This window comes from Leptosomus discolor, chromosome 6 (genome assembly GCF_034619465.1).
Source record: "Leptosomus discolor isolate bLepDis1 chromosome 6, bLepDis1.hap2, whole genome shotgun sequence".
In the NCBI taxonomy this organism is placed as follows: domain Eukaryota; kingdom Metazoa; phylum Chordata; class Aves; order Leptosomiformes; family Leptosomidae; genus Leptosomus; species Leptosomus discolor.
In genome coordinates, this window is record NC_141396.1 from 32,136,614 (window position 1) to 32,160,031 (window position 23,418).

The window sequence follows — 23,418 nt, forward strand, 5'->3', positions numbered from 1 at the left end:
GCATGCATCATAATAATTTCCCCAAGAGAAAAACTCAAGGAGCTTGAAGGACCAGCCAACAGGAAAGGTTTAAGACTTATGTTCCATTTACTACGGCTCAACTAGCTTCCTCAGTTAGCTGAGCATTGGTAAGTATCTATTTGTATACTGTAGCCCAGAGCAAAAGGGATCTGATTTAGCTAAGTTGTCACTAAGTTAGACTTGGAGCATGTCGAATTACTCAAATATGGACAGTACTGTGACTTTGCAGATACATGATAATTTCTTGTATGAAAGTTGTTTGATCACAAATAGTAGTGGAAATTTTTAACTACACTAACTTTAGCAATTATTCAGGAAAAAAAACCCTGTTTCCCCATATATAGTGATGAAATGTTTTTCTTTTAGTAAAATGATGCAATTTGACCATGTGTTATGTTATGCTCTGACCAGTTCTAATGACACCAACCTTTGTGCTGAATCAATTCGAACTTTAGTGTCATTTCAAACTTCTTTGCTATAGACCCAAAATCAAACACCGTGGTACTTTCACAGAAAGGTTTTAATAATACTTACAATTTTGTCTTCTCTTCATGCCTCTCTTGGGAGCACAGCAGCCGTACTTTCTTTTGGACTTGGAATTCATGCTTTTGTATTCCACCCCAGAACTGAACCTGCTGCCCTCAGTTACACTGAAAGGGCTGCCGTATCACAGTCCACCAAGGTCCTTCTCCTTTCCTTTGGGGTCTGTTTCTGTGAACGATGAAGACCTGATGGCTTTTTTCCACAATATACAGTGGAAGTGTTAGCACTAAAAAAAAGTCCTTTGTCTGGCGCTATGTTTGAGCTGTTGAACAACATAAAATTGCCACATTTAAGTCCACTTTAATGAAGAGGAGTGTTTATAAAGCTAACTATGTCCTATTCAAAATTTCTGAAACTTATTTCCTTAGGGCCATATAACTGGACTTACTGGTGTTATGGAGTTCAGAGAAGATGGTGCCAACCCCTATGTTCAATTTGAAATACTGGGCACTAGCTACAGCGAAACATTTGGCAAAGATGTGCGGAGGGTAAATATATGCTGCTTCTTTCTTTCTTTTGTTTTCATCTAAATAATAATACATTCTACTTCACAGAAGAAAATATTTATTCTTTAAGAATGAAATAGTGATACACTGCAGAAGAAATTTGTATTTTCTAGTATCTTACACAGTTAAATCTTGAAAGCTAATTTCATATTGGTAGGCAGGAGTCCTGCAAGTTGTTACCACATGTGTAGTAATGATACAGTGCCATAATGATACTGTGAACATAATAGTGAAAACTGCACAATTCTGCTCACGTATTTTATTGTTAATTAAGGTATAATTGATATAACTGACACTTGTCTTATTAAGGAACTTAACTGAGAATATAAATTACCTAAACACACAAAGATGTTTCAAAGTATAGCTGCTGCAAGAATTTGAGATAAATAAACAAATAAAAAAAACTCGAGAGAAGATAATTTCCAAAATGGATGATGCTATATCGTGTAAAGTAAAGGATGACCTATGAGTGGTAGCTGGTGGAACAAGGACAAATGGGGATTAGAAGGCAGTTAGAGTGGGTCCCTAGGGTACTAACATAAATTGTCATGGGCTGAGAAGGCCACCTTGAACATATTCATGCAGAGGGGATGCTCCAAAATTACCTGGAACTCTCAATTGAAGAGTGAGGTTCCGATTGGAACCCAAGCTACAAAATGTCGCGATACTGGTCAACTGGTTGAAATGAACCACTGTGTGGCCAATGGGTCCTACATTAAGCAGAGCTAAACAAAGAGGATTTCCTGAAGTACTAAAATTTATGACATTTTCTATTTTCATTTGACTATTGGTTTCTGTGTTCCGTATTGATTCACCTGGATTACATGAGTCTAAATGGTAAAACAAGCAAAGAACTTGTGTTTACATTATTATCTTAAACAACTACACCTGAGATTCTTTCAGAGACTAGTTTGGCACAAGGGTTCTGGACATGGAGCCAAAGGCTTGCAACATCTATGAGAAATTAACTGAAGGAAGAGAAGTATTTGAAATGCATAAAGCTCCAGGAGATATAATTGAAAAACTTCTGTTGCCAAAAAACGTCTCTGAAGACTTCAGATTGGCTAGGCACCTTCCTGTATTGTAATGACCAGAAAAGGCTATTTCTCAGTCCACTTTCATTTCTAGGTGATTTCTAGTGCAAATGAAGAAGTGTAAGTTCCAAACACTACCTGAATGATGAAAAATTGATTTTGGAAAGAATGTTGCCTATTAATAAAACATAGTTGGCTTAGGAGGTCTAGGAAGTAATTCCAGTTCATAAACAGAAGTATGCACCTCGATTTACGCACAAGTATGCACAGCAGAAGTATCCAGTGCCATGTGAGATGCTGTGGACTATCCTACTGCTTCCAGCTGCCACCACAGAAAAGCGAGTGTGCCCTGTCAGTGCTGTGTTATCCCTAGCAGATGGATGCCATGGGGCATTTGAGTTTGATTCCATTTTGTTACAGAATTCCCGAGTGACTTTGAGTAAGTTACATAATCGCTTTATGTTTTGATTTACCTTTCAGTAAAATTGACATAATTACCACTCAGAATAGGTTTGAGGCCTTAAAGGGAAATTATGATGTGTGAGTTTACATTATTACTTTTTTTCTAATGTACATTTCAACTATTGTAACACATACACACAAGCTCTCACTTCAGTATGTGCAGCATACTGAACAAATTGAGATATAAACCAGATGTGTAAATTGGAGATAGCTAAAATATCACTCAAAAAGAAAAACAAGGCAAAGAAATAGGTAAAATGGCTAAACTGATACACCACTGATCACTTTTGATCCCTAATGTGCAACTTTGCGATTAGCTGGTTAATATAGAAAGGCTTAACTCTTTGGATGTTAAATGCAGAACATTATACAGTTCCCAAAATGAAAGCGAGTATAATTCTAAGTGGGTAATATTCTACTGGCTGTGGAATACTACTCGGAGCTAAATCAAAGTTCTGGAGGTGATCCTTTTAGCCTAGTATATATAGAGAGTAAAAAGTCAGCAATATGCTAGAGAACTCTATAGAAGAACTTGGAAAAGATTATTTCTTAGAGCAACATTACCATGGAACTACTGGTATTCAATTATTTAGACACCCCAACTTTTTATTATTGCAGCAAAAATATGTTACAGCTCAGAAGTACTTTTAAAAGCTCAGAAAGTCATGCTTGTCTTGTTTATATTACTTGAGTAAGAGATCAATTCTGATTTATTGTCAGTTGTTTCCATATCAGCCTTTCCTCAGATTTAACTGTAGAGGAACACATTTTTGGTGAAAAACAGAGGGTTCTTTTGCTGGTTTTCTTTTTCTCTATATGGAGAGCATCTGTATTATTTATCCCTGCCCTGACCTTACAAAAAAACGTTGCACTTGGCAGGGCAAGAGTATAAAATTAAGTGTTGAGCCTTAGAGGGAATCCAGTCAAAAGCTAGCAGACTTTTAATACTCAACATCCGTTAGAAAGTTTCTCAGGGAATCACTTCCACCAGAAAGACTCCTAGGGGAATGTCCAAGTTTGTAACCCAAGTTTGGCAGGAATTTTCAGGGCCTTTCTCTGGAGGCATCTTGACTCTTCCCAGTTGCCCTGAGATCTGGTCGTTCTGTAAATAATTGTTCCTTCCATTAGCTGTGATTGAGTTATGAGTGCAAGTAAATATTTGTATTTACTCACTTAGTATACCTTCTCCTTTATTCTACAAGTCTAACACCATATTTTTGTGGTAAAAGCTAATACTGACTTTTGTGCATTTTGTGTGTGCGTTTTCTTTTTTCTTTGTTTGGGTGTACGTTAGCGAAAGGGAAACTTCAGAAAATGCTCCAATTTATTTGGTTTAAACATAAAAGAACAGGGTATGTCCCTTAACATATATCACCTATACCATGTTGCTTTACAAAAGGCTCAGTTGATTGCCTTCTATTTACTCTGTGCATGCAGAGGTTGAGAAAGCATAGTGTATTCATGCTTAAAAATGAGATCAGTGTGGTGATTTCTCAGGGCATTTGAAAGTTGAAGGATAAGATTGTCAGGGAAACTGAAAAGGTTTAAATGCCTAGTGCTTGACATTGCTAGTATGATTTATGTTCCTAATGTCTGTAAAAACTTTTAAAAATAGCAACCCGAGTATTTGTACATTTTAAAAAAAAAGGGAGGAAAGGAGAAAAAAAAAAAGAAAAAGAACTGGTTATAGAGAGATGAGGGAATGGTAAAAAGTATAAAACATAAAACAGAATCAACCAAAAAGAAGAAAATAAGAGACTTTAATAGCTGGTGCCACACTAGTGTTTTAAATTGAATGAAAGAAAGAATGAAAGAAATACAGAGGAAGTATAACTTGGAAAAATAAGAAAGGTGGTATAAAGTGTTCAGGTGAAGCATATGGAGCAGGGGGAATGAGACACATAGCCTATTATATACAAAACCCTTTGAGACTTTTGAGATTTGCATTTGTAGCGGATAAACCCCCCTTTCTTCTCATTTTACCTCTATGTCTACCTCCCATGCTAAAGGTATATGCACCAAATTTAGCACCAACCTTAATTGCTGTAACTTCTGGGTTACTCGCAGTTGAATGGTCTTCCTCTGAATTTAGAGTTACCAACATTTTTTTTTTTCTCTTTTAAATTATTATTTATTAGTCCTTTATGAATTTATTTTAACCTATATGCATGCATAAAGTCTTGTATGTTTGCATTTTTATGTCTTCTACCTTAAGCTTCCTGAGCCTTTGGTTCATTCCCAGCACTGGCAGTGCCTGGGGGTGATCATTACGTCACTTTGCTTCATTGGCTCTCTGTCCCCATCTGTACCATGGAGTTGAGGGTACTTGCCTGCTTTGTATAAAGTTTTGAAGTCTGATAGAAAAAAAGGGCTCTAGCAAAACCATTTAGCTGTTAACATTAAAAAATTGAATGAATCATAGTATTAAAAACTGTATATTCCTAATTGTATGAGAGACCATCCCTTCAGAGCTTGTTTGGAATTGTCAATGGAGAACGATGTCCCACTTCCACAGTACAAGGGACATCAAGTGGGAAAGGAGGTCAGGACTACATTAATTCCCTCCTTATTGACCATCTATATTATTAGTTCTTATCAAAGAAAACCTTGCTATAACTTTCAGAACATCTGAGCTGTTTCATATTTCTTATGTTTCTGCACTTGGGTGGACTCTGCACAATATAATAGTTTAATGATCCAGCTGTGAGAGCAAAAATAAGGGAGTCAGGACTCCAGGGTGGTACTCCTAGCAACTCACTAACTCACAGTGAGCTCTTGAGGTATAAACCTGTTTGTTCTCATTTGACCATGCATGCAGAGAATAACCATAACAACTAACTGCCCTTGTAGAGATGTGATTAGGCTTAGTTAGATAACGGCTGTTTATCTTCATCTTCATCCTTGTCATGAAGTTCTTCTGTAAGTGTGAAATTATGTTGTTATTTAGTTTATTTTATGACAGCAATCATATTTTTTATAAAGCAATCTGCAATTCTTTCCCAAGCTGGCTGTAATGAAGGCAGAAATAATGGCTTACACACATGCAGTGTTTCATACGAAACATTCTGTTCAAAATGATAATGTTTACCAATGGTTATTCATTTCTGTCAGTTGGTATGTTTTAAATTTTTTAAATTGAATTTTCTTGAAATATCATCTGCTTCATAAACAGTCATACTTGTTTCCTCCAGCACTTTTGAGGCAGATTGCAGAAGTCACTGTAAATAGTTTTGATATGTTCCACAGTTGTTGAAATCCCATTCTTGAAGTCTGATACAGTGCTTTAATTTGGATTGTTATTTTAGACAGAATCTAATCATTACCATGATGAGAAATCCTATGCTGCTTATTAATTGCAAAAAGGAACTGTATTTTGAGGGGTCTGCAGTGTTGTTTTCACCTGCAAGAATATTGCCAAGTCACATTGTACGCTGCTAAAAGGTACATACTGAAGAGAATTATCTTAGGTGGTACTACCGTAATTGAATCAGTTTTACTCATATGGAAAAAAACATAACTAAATTACCTGAATTTAGCCATAAAACAGATGCCTGCCTCCTGTTTGAACGCTTCATAAACATGCAATTTGGTATAGTAATTCGGTTTAGTCTGTGTTGCCAAGGTATCTTTCAGCTGAAATGTAAGTCTTGGCTCCTTGTGATCACTGAAGATCCCTTGTTACCTTGCAAAGGGAAGGGCTAATAGTCCTCTCATTCTAGGTAAAATACAATTTCCGCATATTTGCATTTGGTTTAACTTTCTCTTTCTGCTTGAGTTGATTTGGTGTCATGGTAGAATAATCTGGAAAAAGAGTATCGTAATTCACCCTATAAAAACATTGCATCAAACTGAAGAAAAATCTGGAGTATTACCCAAAATAACAAACCTCCTTCATTTTTTCATTGTTATTTTCTGTACAAGATGGATATGAGGGTGGATGGATTATGCATTCCTTGCGAATTCCATAAATTGAATTATTCACATTGAAAAAACCAGCTGAATGCATAGGAAATGGCTATCATCAATTTTGAAGCTATAGAAGAATACTAGAGAGGAAATATGGTGAACCTGAGTGTTTTTTCTGAAATTAAGTGGTTTGTTCCTGTTTGCCCAAGTTATGCAAACTGGCATTTTTAATGTAAGTGAATGTTTTATGTTCTGTATGCTTTCATTGTAAAGTTAGAGCTGAGTTATTAAACTGACTAACTGATAAGTAGGTGAGCAAGTTTAGAAACAATTATGGTTTTTTTGCAAATATGTAATACATAGTTCTTTTTAACTTTTTTATTTTCTGTTGTGTTTTTGGAAGACATTGCAAATGGGACCCATGCTTTTTTCATAAAGTATTACTTGTATTTGTAAAAACAAAATGCTGTAGGTATTTGCAAATTATACCAGCGTCAACCCTGAGTAAAAAGGATGTCTTACAAATTTTGGTTGCAATTCCTCCAAGCAGAAGATCATGCTGGTCTTCTCCTTTGAAAGACTGTTTGGCTGTTTATATGACATTTTCACAGCATGAAGCTTGAGGCTAGATTTTAAAAAGCAGCCATATCTGAGCTATGAGCAGGGCCAGGATACCTACAGCAATTAGGACACTGCTGAAGTTTCCACAGCCCACATGCACCACTGCCTGTATGTTTAGAAATTCTGTTTAATTCCTAAATCACATACTATCTCATACTTTCCAGACTATAATGAATCTTGTATATATTTTTTTATATATGTAATATATATATACAATTCCTCATATCTTTTTTTAACACATATGCAATATTGCATAAAATTAGACTGTTAGGAGTTTTAAAATCATCCTTCTAAAAACAGTTACATCTTTGATTATGGAGTTTTCATCAAAGCTCCTGTAATTTATTGATGAATCCAAGGGCAGTATTCAGAACAGGATGAAGAGAAAGCCCTTTTCTGTAGCTCAGCTCATGAAGAATTCTGTGCTCAAATGTGCACACTATGAAAAAAAATGTATTTCCATAGGGAAAAGGGTCAAGATTTTCTGAGATTAGCACCAAAGAAAATAAAAAGTATTTCAAAAAAGGTTCATATTCCTTTTACTTTTTTTTTTGGAAATCCAGAGACACAGATTATTTGCTGTTCTCTTTTGGACAGCATCAATCCTGGACAAAGGCAATAAGGCCACTGCTCTAGAAAAGGGGGAGTCTCTTTTTTTTTTTTTTTGTTTCCTGACCTAAGAAGCACGTTTGAATCATGATTGTTATTTAAAAATCACACCAAAACCAGAAGAACTTTCTGTTGAGTGTCAGACTAGATTTTTTAGCATAAAATTTGTTTAGCAAAATCACTTTGAAAGATACAATGCCAAAATACAAGCTTAATTATTTTAAATAACAAATCTAATAGATGCCATCTTTGCTTTCGTAAGTACGTAAACTAAGGAGTTCTAATATCTTTTAATTTGTAGCATGATTTCAGATACAGAGGACAGTTGCAAGGACTGTATGTTGAGGGAGGCCATGCACAGTTTCCTTTTCTGTAATGTTTGAAATGCATTTAATTCTTCTTTTTATTGTTGTTGTCTTATATCCTTTGGTAAACTGCAAATATATGTAGGTGCCAAGCATAGTTTATGAAGTAATTTATTTCAGCAGCAATTTTAAATCCAGGATAACTGTGTTGTCTTTATCTGTATATTGCTCTGATACATTCACTATGTCAAAAAGTGAATGTTTGAATACAGGTAGTTAAGCTATTTGTTTATGCTACATCATAGTTTTGTTAGGAAAAATGACAAAATTTTATGGTTTCTGTTTTGTCTTATTAAAATAAACAACAGAAACACAAATTATTTAAAATTCCTCTTCTATATTTGCTTTTCATTCTGCCATTTTGTGCCAGATTATATTACTGTATACCAGTAAGCATTTTCATATGGAGGTTTTCAAAAGATAGGTTTAATGGCAAGGTATCTTAGTGGTCAGCCCAAATGTAGGACATGAGGAAGTTCTGTGTCACGAAGTGCCACAAACTGTCTTTCTTTGGCTTGGTTTTTTTTAATTTTGTTATACTTAAAAAAAATAATAACCTTAATTCCTCATCTCAGTCTTTTGGAAAGATACATGCAAAAGGGCATCAGAGTTATGATTAAACCTCTTTGTCGATATTGGCTAATTCACTGAAATAACAGTACTTGGCAGAGATTGCCTGCTTGTGTTCCAGTTCCTGGCAGAACTGCCTTTAAATTGAGGACTTTCTGTTTCCAGACCACAAAGAAAACTGTCAGTTTTACCTTAAAATAGGTACAATCCATAATCGATGTGAGCCTATGTCAAGTAGAGAATTCTAAAATATGCCTGGTCCAGTACTGCAATATCTCTTGCTGTAGGAGTGAATGAATTTATATACTTGGGTAAAATACACAGATGTCACAAAATAAAACTTGTTTTCCACTTTGAGACAACATCTTTTTAATGGAATGGAGACAAGATCAGGCATAGATAATAACTCTCAAAATGCAATATTGTTTCTGAGCATGACATCTATGTGACAGGCTATCAGATTATAGTATGTCTGTATTTTTAATATGTTAATGATTGTGATATACAAATACGTAACAGAGCTCCCCCATAATACGATTGCTAACAGGACACATTTTTAAGTTGTATGTTAGCAGCAAAATATATTTATTTAAGCAATATATAGTAATATATACATATATATTAAGTATTTTCCAGCATAAAAGAGGTACATGAGCAGAATATAATAATAATGAAAAATATTGAAGCTATTTAAAATGTCGATCATCGATACATTGCCATAATCTGAAATAGCTATTAAATGCAACAACACATTTGAATTCCACTTAGAGCCAAAGGGCAAAAAACCCCTCGATAACGCAAGCCCCTTGAATACTGAACTCATCAAAATCCGCTTTTGGTGGAGATTATTTGGAACAATTTCCAGAGGTTGAATCTGTCAGATTAATCACCCTTGTTTGCCCTAGGAACCCATGCCCTAGCTATTTTGACTGAAAAATAGAATTGCCACTAGACTGAATGGAAAATGGGCTAGAGGTGATTTCTTAGGTGACTGGATTCCAGGTCATGCACAGCTTAAAAATATGTTAATAACCTGAAATGTCACTGGGATCTGAAATGGTGAGTGGAGCATCACAAAGAAGAGGTTAGTTTGCTGACAGTGACCACACACGCAGCTTTTACTTCATGACGACAGGGCAGGCTCAGAAACCATCCTGTTAGTACAGTGTAAACCAGACAGAAGTGTCACGTAGATGAGCAGAAGCCTGGTATCTTAAGTGGCAAACTCACGTCTGCAGTGAAAATTCTCTTATGAACAATTCTATACCTGTCCTGAAACTAAATTGCAATTGAAAAAGCATCTGATTGCATGCCATAAGCCCACTGGATTTTTGTACATAGAATTGTACAGAGCATAAAGCATGCAGGATGCCAACAGATTGTTCTGCCTATGAACTTAAAGATGCCACGAAGAACTCAGTGATGTAACTCTTTTCATGTTCACTATTAAGTTTTGTACTGTTCTTTGAGATCATTGCATGAAGGATGCTATCTATGATCATGTGGTTCTTCAAATGCATGAAGTAAATCTGTTTGAAACAGCATACTACTTTAATGAGGTAAAACAGTTCCAGCCTGCCAACATCCGCTTCCCTCTGAACAGTATCTTTTCTATGAAAAGGTAAGTTGCAAAGTCCCATAGAGTTTATTGATGAGGTCTGAGGAGCTAAGGAGAAATCTGCTGCTCCTCATTATTGACCAAAGCAGGTAGCCAGATAGAGGTTTTCTTTTAGAAAAAGAAACAGCATAAAAATATTTAAATCTGACATCTGTTATTTGCTTTAAAATTGCTTGCCAAGGTCGGTTTCCCTAAATACAACAACTAAGGAGAAGAAAGAGGGCTTGTTTGCTTATAGCAGTAAATTCCTCTCCGTTGGGATACTACTGAAATGTCCTTTCCTAGTGCTTTACTCAGGAGCCTGCTTCTGCATGTTCCCACTGTGTCTGAAGTTTCCTGACCAGTCGCCTTGTCCTGCTGTTTCTCCTACCATCACAAAACTTTGGGAAAACAAGTGGGGATGCAAATACTTTCTCCTACATGTGCTGTTTTCTGGAGTAATGTGTCTGTGGTGAAAGTGGTGAAGACTATTTTGTGTAATGTAGTTAACTAACAGACTGGTTATTTTACAACCAGTCCAGTGAATTATTGGCTTCAGCAGGTTGACCGCTAGATCTCCCTGCATTGTTTATCATAAAGTCTCAAATTCTTAAAATTTTATCCGTTGATAAAATTTGGTTAAAATGCTATGAGAGAATTGGTTATGTTTTAAAATAGTTGAGATGATACCATCTAGGGGTGGTATCTTAGCTGGTATCAGTTCTTGGGCATTTGTTTTGTTCTTAAGGATGGACTGTTATCTAAACATACACAAAGTTGACAGAGTGCAAAAACAGGTATTCTTTTACAAAGCAGGCTAAAGCTTTCCAGATACAGTGCTTGGGCAGACAGGCAACTGAAGGTACCAAAGCATTTAATCCCTGGAACCTTACCAGAAAATAGACCTAGACAAGTACAAGAATTGGCAATTGCTTACATGGAGAAAAAAAAGCCAATATCCTGTAACTGGAAGCATGGGTGATATTTAATAGTATGAGAGCATTTCAGTTTGAGTAGTTCTAGCACCATCTATAATTTTCTTAAAGCTTTATGTGCAGTTTATTCTGCTATAAGATTAATAGTACCGTAAGGCATAAGTTAGTAGATGCTTTGCAAGGTTGCTGTCTGAGCTGTACTGAATCTAAACTGAGCTCTCTCATTCAAGATGCTATTCAATACCAATCTACAAGGCCACTGTAGCTTTTACATTACAGTAGCACCTGGAGGCTATGGTTTTGTTATACGAAGAGTTGACCAGTTAGTTAACTATATTATTATTGTGTAATACATAAACCATGTGGTTGTGTGTTCAGAAACCTGCTATTGTAGTTTTGCCATCCTGACAGAAAAATGCTATCAGAATCTAAGTTTTGAGAACATTCAGTATTGGGACTTCTACAGGGTGTTTGCTAAGATAGGGATGAAAAATTCTGTGGATCAGGTGTGAGGTATGTTTTTCAGGCTAGGTATAGCAAACACTGCTGCTCATGGTTCAGACTTGAGAAGGGAGCAGCTTACTTCTGGAGTTCAATCTGAAGTTTTGTCTGCTTTTTTTTTTTTTTTTTTTCTTTCCTCTCTCTTGAGTTTTAAAATAAATAATTGGGAGTTAAGTATTTCTTGGTAGGTTTTCTGAACTTGCTTAGTGATATTACAAGATAATTTCACTAGAAATTTTAAAGAGAAAAAAGTGTTGTTACTCCATGTTTTTATTAGGGCAAGTGAGGGCAAAAAAGTCCACAAAATATTTACTTTATGAGCATGAGGGAAGCACACTGAGATGATGTTATTATTTTTCATTAATACTAATTGGTTTCTGAGTGTTCAGAGGAGGACTTTTCCTCGACAAACTCACTGAAAGGACATTCAGCATCTAGAACTTTTTTTTCATTTGAACACAAATAGGAACACAGTAACCAGTGAAGCAGAAAACGCAGATTTGCTGGCTGAGCTGGCTTAAAATGAAAGAGTGAATCTGAATCTAGGGTAAAGCCCACAGAGTCTGCTACTCTAGTGTAGCACTCATTACAGGACATTTCAGTGTCTTTCTTAATTAAAGCAAAATGCCCAGTCTTCTCTGGATCTCAAGATGAATCTTTTAAGTCAGGAGCTTCCTCTCTGAGTTTGATTCTCTTCCTGTGATGCATCCCCCATTTTCATCCCCAGCTACGTGGTCCTCAATTGTTTATTGTGTCTTCCACCCTAGAAGCTTCTCTCTGTTGAGGATAGTTGTTTGCCTCCACAGAAGCCACAATCTCCCCCGTTTCTGCAAGCAATTCAGTGTGACCCTGTGTGCTGTGTGCCTCTGAAAGATTGGTACCTTCCTCACTGCTACTTAACCACAACTTTTTAATAGAACACAACATATAGTCATGCAGTGAACTGGGAGATTAAATAGATGCCATCCATTCCACAAATCAATATGATGGAGTAGAATTCAAATCGATATTGATTTCCTCTCCATTTCTATTTTGAATCTTGGTGGAGGGTTTGGGCATAGACAGATGGATGTTCCAAGATCTGCAACTATGTTATTTTAACTATGGTTTAATTTAATTAAAAAAGTAAGGAAAAAATGTAAAGAAATGCCTAATGTTAAATCTCAGAAGAAAGGAAGAAGTTTTCATATATGTTTTCATTATTTATGTAATGTATTTGTTTATATTTTGCCTATGGGTGCTAGGCATTCTTCTGTGCATTATCAGTTCTACTATGTCAGCCATGACTTAGGATCATCATAACGCTTTATCCAAGATGACTCCGGTGGAATCTTTTTAATTATCCACATACCATGATCTTTCTCTATTTCTTCCATTCCCAAGATGCAGTGCAAAACAGTAGTTTATTGTAGCCAGTAGAGAACAAATGGAAAATAGGGATTGGATTGCCTTTCGTTTATATATTCATCTTTTGATGAAAGTCAGATTTCATAAGGAAACAGTTCAGATTAGACTAGAGAGGCATTTTTCAGAATTAATCAAATTTTTAAGGCATTAAGTAATTTTGGCTTTAGAACAATTATTGCAATTATGTTAGTTCTTCAGTATAATTTATTATGAGATTTCAGGTTCACAAGAGAGAGTTTACCACAGTGCTAGTGCTCTGTTTTAACAAGCACGCTGCAGGCAAAACACTTCTGTAGCAACGTCCTTTGTGCTTCAAGGTGGTATGTTACTGAACCAGACGTGGGGCCAGGGACACTCAACATCCAAGCAAATCACAGTTTCCCCATTGCTGACTTAGTGTGATCATTCAGGTGAATTTGTTTGGTATAACATAGTTCAGTATTGGACAATCTGATGAGGATATGAGGGTAATTATTATCTGGCAGCTCAGTTATCTGTGAAAAGTCAGTGCCATCATCACTAAAACCTTCGTGTTTCCCACAGAGGGACTCTGCTTTGAAAAACAAATAACCTTCATCTTCAGGTAAGCTTTCTAGTTGGAAAGGGTCAATATTGGTGGAGAGAATGAGGCTAGACATTCCTCTCTGTCTCTCTGACATATGTTGTATGACATAAGCACATTAAGTTGAAGTTTATTGGCACTGCCTAGCATAAAGCAGCAATCTTCTGTTTCTTATTTCCATTAATTGCATGCTTCTGATGCCATCTAATTGCTTTTTGTCTTGTTCAAGAAACAATGCATTGCCTGCAAATTTTGTTTATTCTGTATGTTCTTTACAGCACAGGTTGACTATAAAATGCCACAGGAGTTCACCACACTTCTAAGTTGAGCTATAGCTGCCCTTATAATATTTTATCCTAATAAAACCAGCAAGCAGATTTCCTTGCTTAAAATACATCAGTTACCCTTACTATACATATCCTCTGGCTTTAGTTGAGGAGAACAAGTACAGCCTGTTTCTTGACCATTTAAAGCACTTCAGAGAGGATCTGCACCTGTCTGTTGCTCCTGCTGCCTGCCAGATTATCTTTCTTTGTTCTCACAGATTTTGAGCAAAATGCACTTTAAGAACCTGTACTAGTTTTGCTGGTGTCTCTGTACAGGAGGATTTATGATAGGTGGTTTGAGTATTGATACAGGATTTTGAAGATAAGTTGCCCTGTTTTCTCACCGTATATGAAGCAAAGAAAAAGAATCAGCAGGATCTCCTGGAAGGACAGGTGGAATGGGAGCAACAAGGATCTCTTTAGCTCCCTTCCCCCTTGTATCTCCTGGCTACATTAATAATCCTCACTGCTCTGTGGCAGTTAGTCAGGCTGCAGCAAAGATTAAATATCTTTTCCTGTAGCTGAATTAATTTTCTAGATGTAGGTGGTATAAAATAGGTACATCGATGTACCTACTGCCTCTCTGGTTTTATTTATTTCAGAAATCCTGTCTGTTCTGAATTCATAATAACTGTGAGCACTTCCAAGACTTGCAAGTTTAGGATCATACCAGCAGCAAGGCTCTGTAGAGGCAGACGTTCCTGTTGAAGTGAGGTGTTACAGTTCTTATTTTGAAACACTACTCTAGGATATCTCACTTCTGTAGCTCTGGCTTGCTTCAGTAGGTATTGCATGGTCCAGTCCAGAAGGACAGTACATGGATTAATGCTGCTCCAGAGCAATGAGCAAAGGAAGTGATTGTTTTCTTTCCTTCTTCTTCTCCATTAGAAATTAACACACCTTGAATGCAAGCTGTTTGTTTGTTTCTGTACTGTCGTGATCCTGCTCCCTGTCACTGGTTCAAATCATATGGTGATCCCCATGCTTGCTATCACCAAAAATAAGCAACAGCTTCCAGGATAAAAATTGGGCTGTCTGCTAGTTTCATCTATCTTTAGTTTCCATAGGCATCTCAAAATGCCTGATAACAAATGAAATGGATGCAGGCAGCAGAACAATGCTCTGTGGAGGAGTGCACCACGAGTGCAGGCAGATAATTTGAGCAATCCCAGAAACATGGGGATGGAATGATTAATGAGGAAGGGACATCCAGCTGGCCTGTAACTTAAGAAAGCTGACAAAGTCTGTTGAATTAAATACTAGTTTGATTGACAAGCATCTATACTGAAATCCACATTAGGACTAGTTCTATTGCCTTCCTGATGCATATTTATTCTGAAGTATGCCTAGTCTTGGGTATCTCAGACTTTTTATGTCACCATATTCTGAATTGCAAATCTACATGTTCTCCCTTTGTTGCTGTAAACCATTTACATAAAAATGCTGAGTCTTTATGTTGTGGGAAAGATTATAAAATACACAAACTCATATACACGCATACGTGCATATATCGATTTCACTGTATCTTAATTTCCTCTATGGCATATGAGAATCTGCTTTTCTTGTCAGTCACTTAAACCACAAGTCAACAAAAAGCAGTTTTTCTGGGGACATTCTGAGGGCTTTATATGAACACATTTAAAGGTGGAAAAAGCATAGCAGTAAGATTCATTATTTTACTTTGATCTGCTGGCTAATGCTGTCAAATACATGTGTTTCAAGAAACAAAACATGCCCAATGGAAGTACAGGGCTGTGAGAAAAGCAGAAAGAATTTATGGATAATAATAATTAATAAACTTGACAGACAAGATCAGTACTTCCTTTAGCTGATTGCAAGCCAGAAATACAATTATGCTTTCCAGAGTGTACATTAGGACTTAGATTAATATTGCTGTAAGGAAGAGTCTGTTCTTATTTTCTCCACATAATATTTTGAAGACAGTCATGCAATCTCCCTTCTAGTGCTCTGGACTAGCACCAGATACCTGGATATTGCACAAGCAGTGCTCAGCTCTCATCCTTTCTCTCAGCAGAGGATCTGAGCTCTGGCACCCATCAAGGTAACATGCCTGGGTGACTTCTGGTCTGGTCACTGCACAGGAGAGCAGCCTCATGTCTGCTCAAAGGGTGGACAGACATGCTGGAAAATACTATAAAGGTGGTGACATCTGGGATGTTTCGGTTTCTTCTAGTATGGGAAATTGGAAGTTGCTGTATTACTGATCAGCTGTTCAACATTTGCTAGATATTTTTTGGCCATGCCAAAAAATTGGTAACAGGTTTTCCGGTAACAGTTCAGAAAGAGATAGAGAGAGGGCAAATTTGGATAGAAAGAAAATACCAGCTAGTTTAGTGCATCAAGAAATATTTCTCATTTAAATCAGATGTTGTTTTTTTTTTCATTTCAAAATAATCAACATTTTTCACAGACTAAGAGCTTGCATTCTAGGTCAACTTTTCTCTCCATTTTTCAGAAAATGTGTTTTTGCTATCAGTTTCAACACTTTGATTTTCTGTTTCATGCATTAATTCCATGTAGGGATTTTTTTTGTATGTATGTATATACGTGCATTACCTACTTTTATTGAAAAGATGAGGAACTCAGTCTTGAAAGCGTAACTAAATGTTACCCTGCTTTCACAGATAATAAGCAATTACTCCTTCCACTGCAACTGGCAGGCAGTGAGTACAACCAGTGCAAGTAGGGGTTCTGTTTGCAGAAAGGGACCACGTGTTAAGTAATCTAGCTAAACATGCAAAACATATAATGGTCCTCTATCTTGTTTTTCTCTGCCTGTTGCCTCTCTTTGCAGCCATTCTAAACACCTTTGATGTGGCTGTGTGTCACTACCAGGCATATACATGCCTCAGTTGAGAGATTATTAAGGCATGTATTTTCTATTCATGAATGTGTCTCTGATTCTAATTTATAAAGTCTACTTTATTAAAATTTATTTTAATTTGTCATTTCTTTTAATTATCTGAATGAGAATGCTCAAACTTTTTTTTTCTTTTTTTCTTTATAAAGATTGAAATACTCATTTCTGTCTAGCTGGCTTTTGTTTTCTGTCTTGCTACTGTTTTGCCTCCGTAGAAATCCTGTCTCCCTAACATTACCTTCATATGCATATGTACATTTGCAGAGCTTTATTTTTGCTTTAGAGGAAATGGGGCTGTCTTAGAAATGAGTTTTGAATGGATTTTAAAATTTTCTGATGAGAAATTAACAGAAAATTCGTTAATTTGCAATGAAAAGAAGAATGTCAAACTATAAGTGTTTTATACATAGATTTTCCAAAACTGTTACATTCTGTTGGTCACAGCACATGTGATAGGACTCCACAATTCTACTTACAGCCATGCACAACTTTTCTGAAATGATACATATTGAAGGTTGTTAACACAGGTATCCTGAACAGTGGGAAAAGAGCCTTACTTGGCCAGTAAAGTTATTGCCTGTGTGCAATATTGTAATGCTGCATAAGCAGCAGCATCAAAGTTAGCAAGGCAAGGTGTTCTTCAAGGTTTGAACACAACTATACAGGCTGTGACCCAGCTGTGGGTAGCTATTAGCTATCTTACCCAGTGAGGACACTGCCAGTGATTGACTGGTGGCTGCAGAAAAGCAATAAACAGTTATGTCAAATTGTGCAAACAGCATTCATTATAATACAAAGAGGTTCATTTTCTGAACCAGCCTTCTATATAGAGTATGAATTTCCTTCCTGAAGACCAAGATGGAGAACAAAGTCTGTAGTCATGCTGATCTCAGGTGTGCTTCAGGACCCAAACCTCAAACCATTCCAACTGCCTCCAAACGGCAATAGGTGTTTGGCATCACTGCACTCTGTACCAATTTATCACTTTAAAAAAAAATTATCTCTTACTGTTTTGTAGTAATGCTCTTTGAAAAAAAAAAAAAAAATCCAGTTCTTTGCAATTACAGTTGCAATCTGCCTGAACATCTCCCAGCTAGATAGTTTCTTCCTCTCTATATGCATGTTTGGAAGATTCGTGATGTATATATTTTAACTTCTTTTGTTTAAATTATTAATTTAAGTGTGAGGGACCAGGATACAAGTGCGTAGAAACTGCAGTATTTATGAAAATGCTTCTAACCAATGTCAATAGTGTGTATTGGTGTTGTATGCCTGTTTTAAGGGGTATATCTGAAGAATATGGGGTGGGGTGGAAAGGACATCCAAGAAGAGCAGCTGCCTGGCTTCTTGTGAAAATCAGGTGCCTTTGAGGTGACCAAAGTCTAATGAATGAAGTCCAAATGAATTTGGATCTGATCGCAGCATGACTAGCCCTGTGGGTCTGTCTCTTGTGCCCAACCTTGGTGTGTGCCACCTGAGGACAATGCCAGGTTGCTGCCCTGTTAAAATATTGGACCTGTCCCAAGGCGAGGGCTCATGCTGCTGTGCTGTGTGAACATAACCTCTAAGGCATGGCATTATCCTTTCTGCACTAGGTCCCTTTCCTATCCTAGCCTACGTTTCCTTTACATGTATAATATTGGCCATAATCTTTTGCTTAACTTGCTTGTATTACAGTGCAAATTAGCTCATTTGTGCCTAGCTAGTTTCTCCTTGAAGTTTATTTTCAGCTGTGTTGTTTCTCTGTGTTCGAAGCAGATTCTTAGCTACGTTAGTTAATGCGTGATGTGAATTGACTTCCTCCTGAAAACTCCCTTGATTTTCTCCCCTTCTCCGACTGTTGCGTACTTTGAAATGATTTAACTGGCATGTCTTAAACTGCTGACGTTATGAAGTGGTTGTTACATTTCTCCACAGAAATGACCGAATACATGTGCAAAAAGATTAAGGACCGTTTAGGGTGAAAATTGCTATAATTATTCTGACTGATGAAATTCTACACTGCATGTGGTTCTTTTCTTCTTCTAAACAAGAAAAAATAAAAACCATTAAAACATTCAGACGTGTTACAAACTTCAGATGTGTTTTTTTTTGAAATAAAATAGGAGATATCTACCTCAATAAGGTTTTAACCAATCTTTCAACTTAGGACTTAGTTACATTGTGCCCTTAGGAACATATTATAATTATGATCCAGAGGAAATATTCTTGAACAGTAACACTTCTCTATGGTAACAGCACAGTAGATGTTATACAGGATTGATGATTGTTTCAAAACTTTTTGCCATTATGAGACAGAATGCTCTAACATTTTTGAAGCAAGATCCTAACTTTGGGTTGAATCAAGAAGTCTAATAATGGGGAAATATGTTCGTAGGAAATGTGTTGAAAATTAGTAGGTTGAAGATGAAAAAAATGAAATTATTAATAAGGGTTTTTCTTTCATTGCACAAGAATAGCTGCCATTTGTGCTGTTGGAAGTTTTGTGGTTAAAATTAAAGTATCTGTGTTCTCTCATCGCTGTTCTGTCACCTGTTACTTTAATGACAGTGCAGGAGTATCATGGGGTCAGTTTCATAACCATTAAATGCACAGGGTTTTATTAATGTTCAGGGTAGTTTGATTAATATTATCAACACTACAGCCATAATAATTATTCTATATCCTATAATTTATATTGGAGCCCAGAACAGTGACACTTCCAAATTTGGGGAGATCTTATGAGTTATGTGGTTAGTTAGTGCTGTATGTGACTACTGTGGGTTTGAGTATTGTCAGTATGTTTTTAATCTTCTCTCTGATCTAGAAAAGAGTCAAGGCAGCTGAAGGTAGGTTCCATGCTCTCAAGCTAGCTTTGATAGATGGCATTCATGTCCTCCTTTTATTTTACTGTTTATATACTTTAAAATTCTCTTTTGGGCAAGAAACTAGAGTCAAAACATATGGAAATCAAGTTTTCTGTCATGTTTTTCAGCAAATATTGAAAAAACCCAGCAGAATACACTCATCGTTTACTCTGTAGACTAATTTTAAAAATGGTTTGGATAATTCTGTTAGTACTGATTAGATACTAATCTGGTTAGTATCCCGTTTGCTATCAGAAGTGTCTCTTTTGGGATTTTCATGTGTTTCTGACTAAAATGAGGAAAACCCCACAAATGAAATCTAAGCTCCAAGCCTTTTCTGGCTTTTGCTTGCTTTGTTTGGGTTTTTTGTGTGTGTGTTTGTTTTTCTCCACTTTTAGAGAGAAACAAAGTATATGAGTCTCCTCTTTGGTTTTTCAACATGAGGATAACTAACAATTTAATAACTTAGTTATGTAATATCCATGAGTTATTTTTTTAGGCCAAAGTTAGATGTCTAATAGACACTATCACTTAGATGTCTGCCACTTTAATAGAGGCTACAGGCCTAAGTGTTTATCTTCAGTCCTTTTAGTATAGGAATCCAAAGTAGTCACGGTGATCTCTTCTGGCCTTAAAATCAAGTCTAGTAGCTCGAAAATATGATAATGGAACTGGCTTTCACAGTTGGTCTCCATCATGGGGAAAAATCTCTCTTTTAGATTTCTGTTGCCTCTGATTTACGTTGCTTGGGATTCCTATTTTTCATCTAAGAGTCAGGTTCAAACCTAGCAATACAGGGGAATATCTGTTGATATCCAAATGCATTTATTTGTCTGATATTTTTCATCTTACTAAAAAGAAAGCCTTATTTCAAAAACAGGTATTCTTTGTCCTAGTGTGAGACTGAAAACTCACAGTGGATGAATTTCTGAAGAAGAGTACTTGGCTCGAAAATACACATGGAGCTTGGTTTAGTTAGGTGTTGTTTACGTTTTTGGATTTAATTCAGAATTTTGGAATCACATTAATTTCACTTTTTTTCCTTTTCATTGTGACAGAACAGTCTGAAACAAAATAGCAACAGTGCCTAATATCTGTACATCAATAGTGAAAACAAAATGTGAGTTTGCCAAGACTACTTATCCCTCAGACTTGATATATGTCTCTAATTCCACGTTTTAGAATGTATATGTGATATTGAAATGCAAGAAGCGAAAAGCTGGTGCATAACCTTGTTGGTTTTTTATATTCGCTTTCAAAATTTTGCATTGTTTTATGTATTTTGAACTACAGTCATTTTTCTATGTGCTGTATCTGCCCTTCATGTCTTACTTTCTAAGAATGCATACAGAGTTCAGGTCGTAATATGCCTGGTGATACCCGATTTGCTTGTAACTGTTCAAGAAGTAAGCTTATTTGACTACAGGAGCAAAACAGAACTGGTATTTAAATATGGAGTAAATAGCCTGATAAATTAACTTGGGGAATAATGAGAGAGCAGTGTGGAGGAAGATACAGAAGTGACTGTAAAGGGGAGAACAGAGTTGGGAATAACTCAGAATTAGAAAAGAAAGGATAAGTGGCAAATAATTGTATTTTCATATCGAAAGGTGGCCATCATTTGTAACCATTAAGATAGTTAATTGAAGCAGTGGCAAAAGAAAAAATAAACCTGGAGAAGGAAAAAAGAAAAAGATGCCAGCCATAGCTATAATAATTACTGGAATATCACTTGGATAGACAGTTCTAAAATTAAAGTTTCTGTCATTTATTTAGGTTGTAATAGAATGTTTGTCCCATGTCTGTTATAAGAGATTAAGAGTCATTATTGACCTTCTACAAGAAAACTGATAGCAACAATTGCTTGCAAGGGGAAGTTAGACGCCTTTAAACCAGATGATTAACCTTGTCATATTTCTGCTGGCATAGTGAATAACAGTCAGATGTTTTTGAAACTCTTTCTTTATTCAATATGTTTTCATTGATTGAGAAAAGAAAGGACATCAGTGTAGAACGGAAGAGAAAGAAGGCCATGAAGATGTTCTTATTTTCTTGTGAGCCTACCATATGTCTTGAGCAATATACACAGCTGAGTAAATATTACATTTGAGACCATACTTGTAAAAATTCTTTTTCCTTTCATTTATTAAACCTTTGGAAAACCTCTAGTTCTGTAGAGTTAAACATATTTTTATTTTGTGCTATAGTTCCAAAATGCAGTTTTCCTATAAATGGAAAACCGTGTTTGCTGCTTCATTACATTAAAACAATTTAAGGCTTCTACTGTACTTTAGGAGGTATAAAGAGACTGATTTGCCAGTCACTTGTATTAGTGGTAAGTTAAAAGTGACCAAATGAAGTCAATAAAATGTTGGGAAAAATAAAAAGCTGTAAATACAATAATTAACCTTTAAGATACCGCTTTCACAGAGATTTCTCTATGATAGTTTGGTGATATAGTCAATGACGTGGATGTCCACGATAGTGTAGTATAGAAAGTGTACTGAAGTGTATGTTCCTGAAATGTTCCTGTTAACACAAACAGAAAATCGCTAGGAGCACTTAGCAAAGATATCACTGGTAAAGAGTCAGATGGAACCTCAGTTGACATATAGTCGTATAAGTGCAGTCAAGTCAAGGGATCTTGATCAGATTTTGCCAGTTAAGGATCTTGCTTGGAATATTTTTCCAATAGGATTATCACATCTATATGCTCTGCAGTCTGTGTAATAATAGTTTATGTAGCCATATCTAACCTAGCTTTAAATTAGCTACTTTAGGTATTGCTAGTTTTGTTTTCACAGCACCATGGAATTCATACGTAGACTGCAAAACCCATTTATGTTTATGCTAAAAACCTTGCAAGTTCTGTCATGTGGATGCAGTAAAAGCAATGCCAATTATTGTAAACTTGACTGCTATATTAACTGCATATATTCATGAAATTTTATGTTACTTTTGGCATCGTGCTAGTAAGTGGGGGTTAAGTAGGAGAATATCAGAGTTCTAATAAAATATTTCGTTGTCTTAACCACATTATGTTCCCTCTGAAAAACTTGTCATTGTTTCTTAACTAGTGATTTCTCATGTCTGGATCTATCCTGTCTTGAAATGTTCATTGATGTAAAAAATTCAAACACTGCTGGTATCCTGTAACTGTTTTGATGCGCTTGAGCAGAGCATCTGAATGCAGTATATGCCTGCTAGATTGGTTACATATGCCTGATTCTGATCTGAAGTCAAGAATAAACTGGAGTTACATTAGCATAAAATAGACTGGTTGGCTGTCCCGCTCCTTGTCTCAAAAAAGGAGTTAATCTGAAAATCTGCCTTTTAACCCTTATTTAAATGAGTGGCTAGATCTGTTAAATAGTTCCTCTGGGTTCTTGGATATGGATTTCAGGATCACAGAATCACAGAATGTTAGGGGTTGGAAGGGACCTCGAAAGATTATCTAGTCCATCTGATGTGTACAGGTGTAAAAGATGATTAATGGATGAATAGTGGATGATCTTGCAGCCTATCTTGAAAGGGTCATTTTTTAAATGTTTCTGTTTCCTTGCACTTTATCTCACCATTTGCATACAATAAAGTGAACTCTGAGAGGGTGGGAGGTGCTGCTGGAGGGGAGTGTAACTGCAGGGATGGTGCATCTGTACGGCTGTGTAGCCTTTACATGATGGAGTGATGGGATTCGTCTGTCTTACAACTCTCATGGTAAATTCA

The 23,418-nt window shown here is 36.3% G+C and overlaps 1 protein-coding gene across 2 annotated transcripts in view; it reads left to right on the top strand.

Annotated features, from left to right (window-relative positions):
- The window catches only part of GRID1 (glutamate ionotropic receptor delta type subunit 1), a 553,612-nt gene that overhangs the window by 449,016 nt on the left and 81,178 nt on the right, over window positions 1-23,418 (top strand). For both annotated transcript variants that reach the window (XM_086466670.1, XM_086466671.1), the window contains exon 8: window positions 933-1,052. In XM_086466670.1, coding sequence (XP_086322796.1) covers window positions 933-1,052 — 120 coding nt within the window. The remainder of the gene's footprint in view (window positions 1-932; window positions 1,053-23,418) is intronic.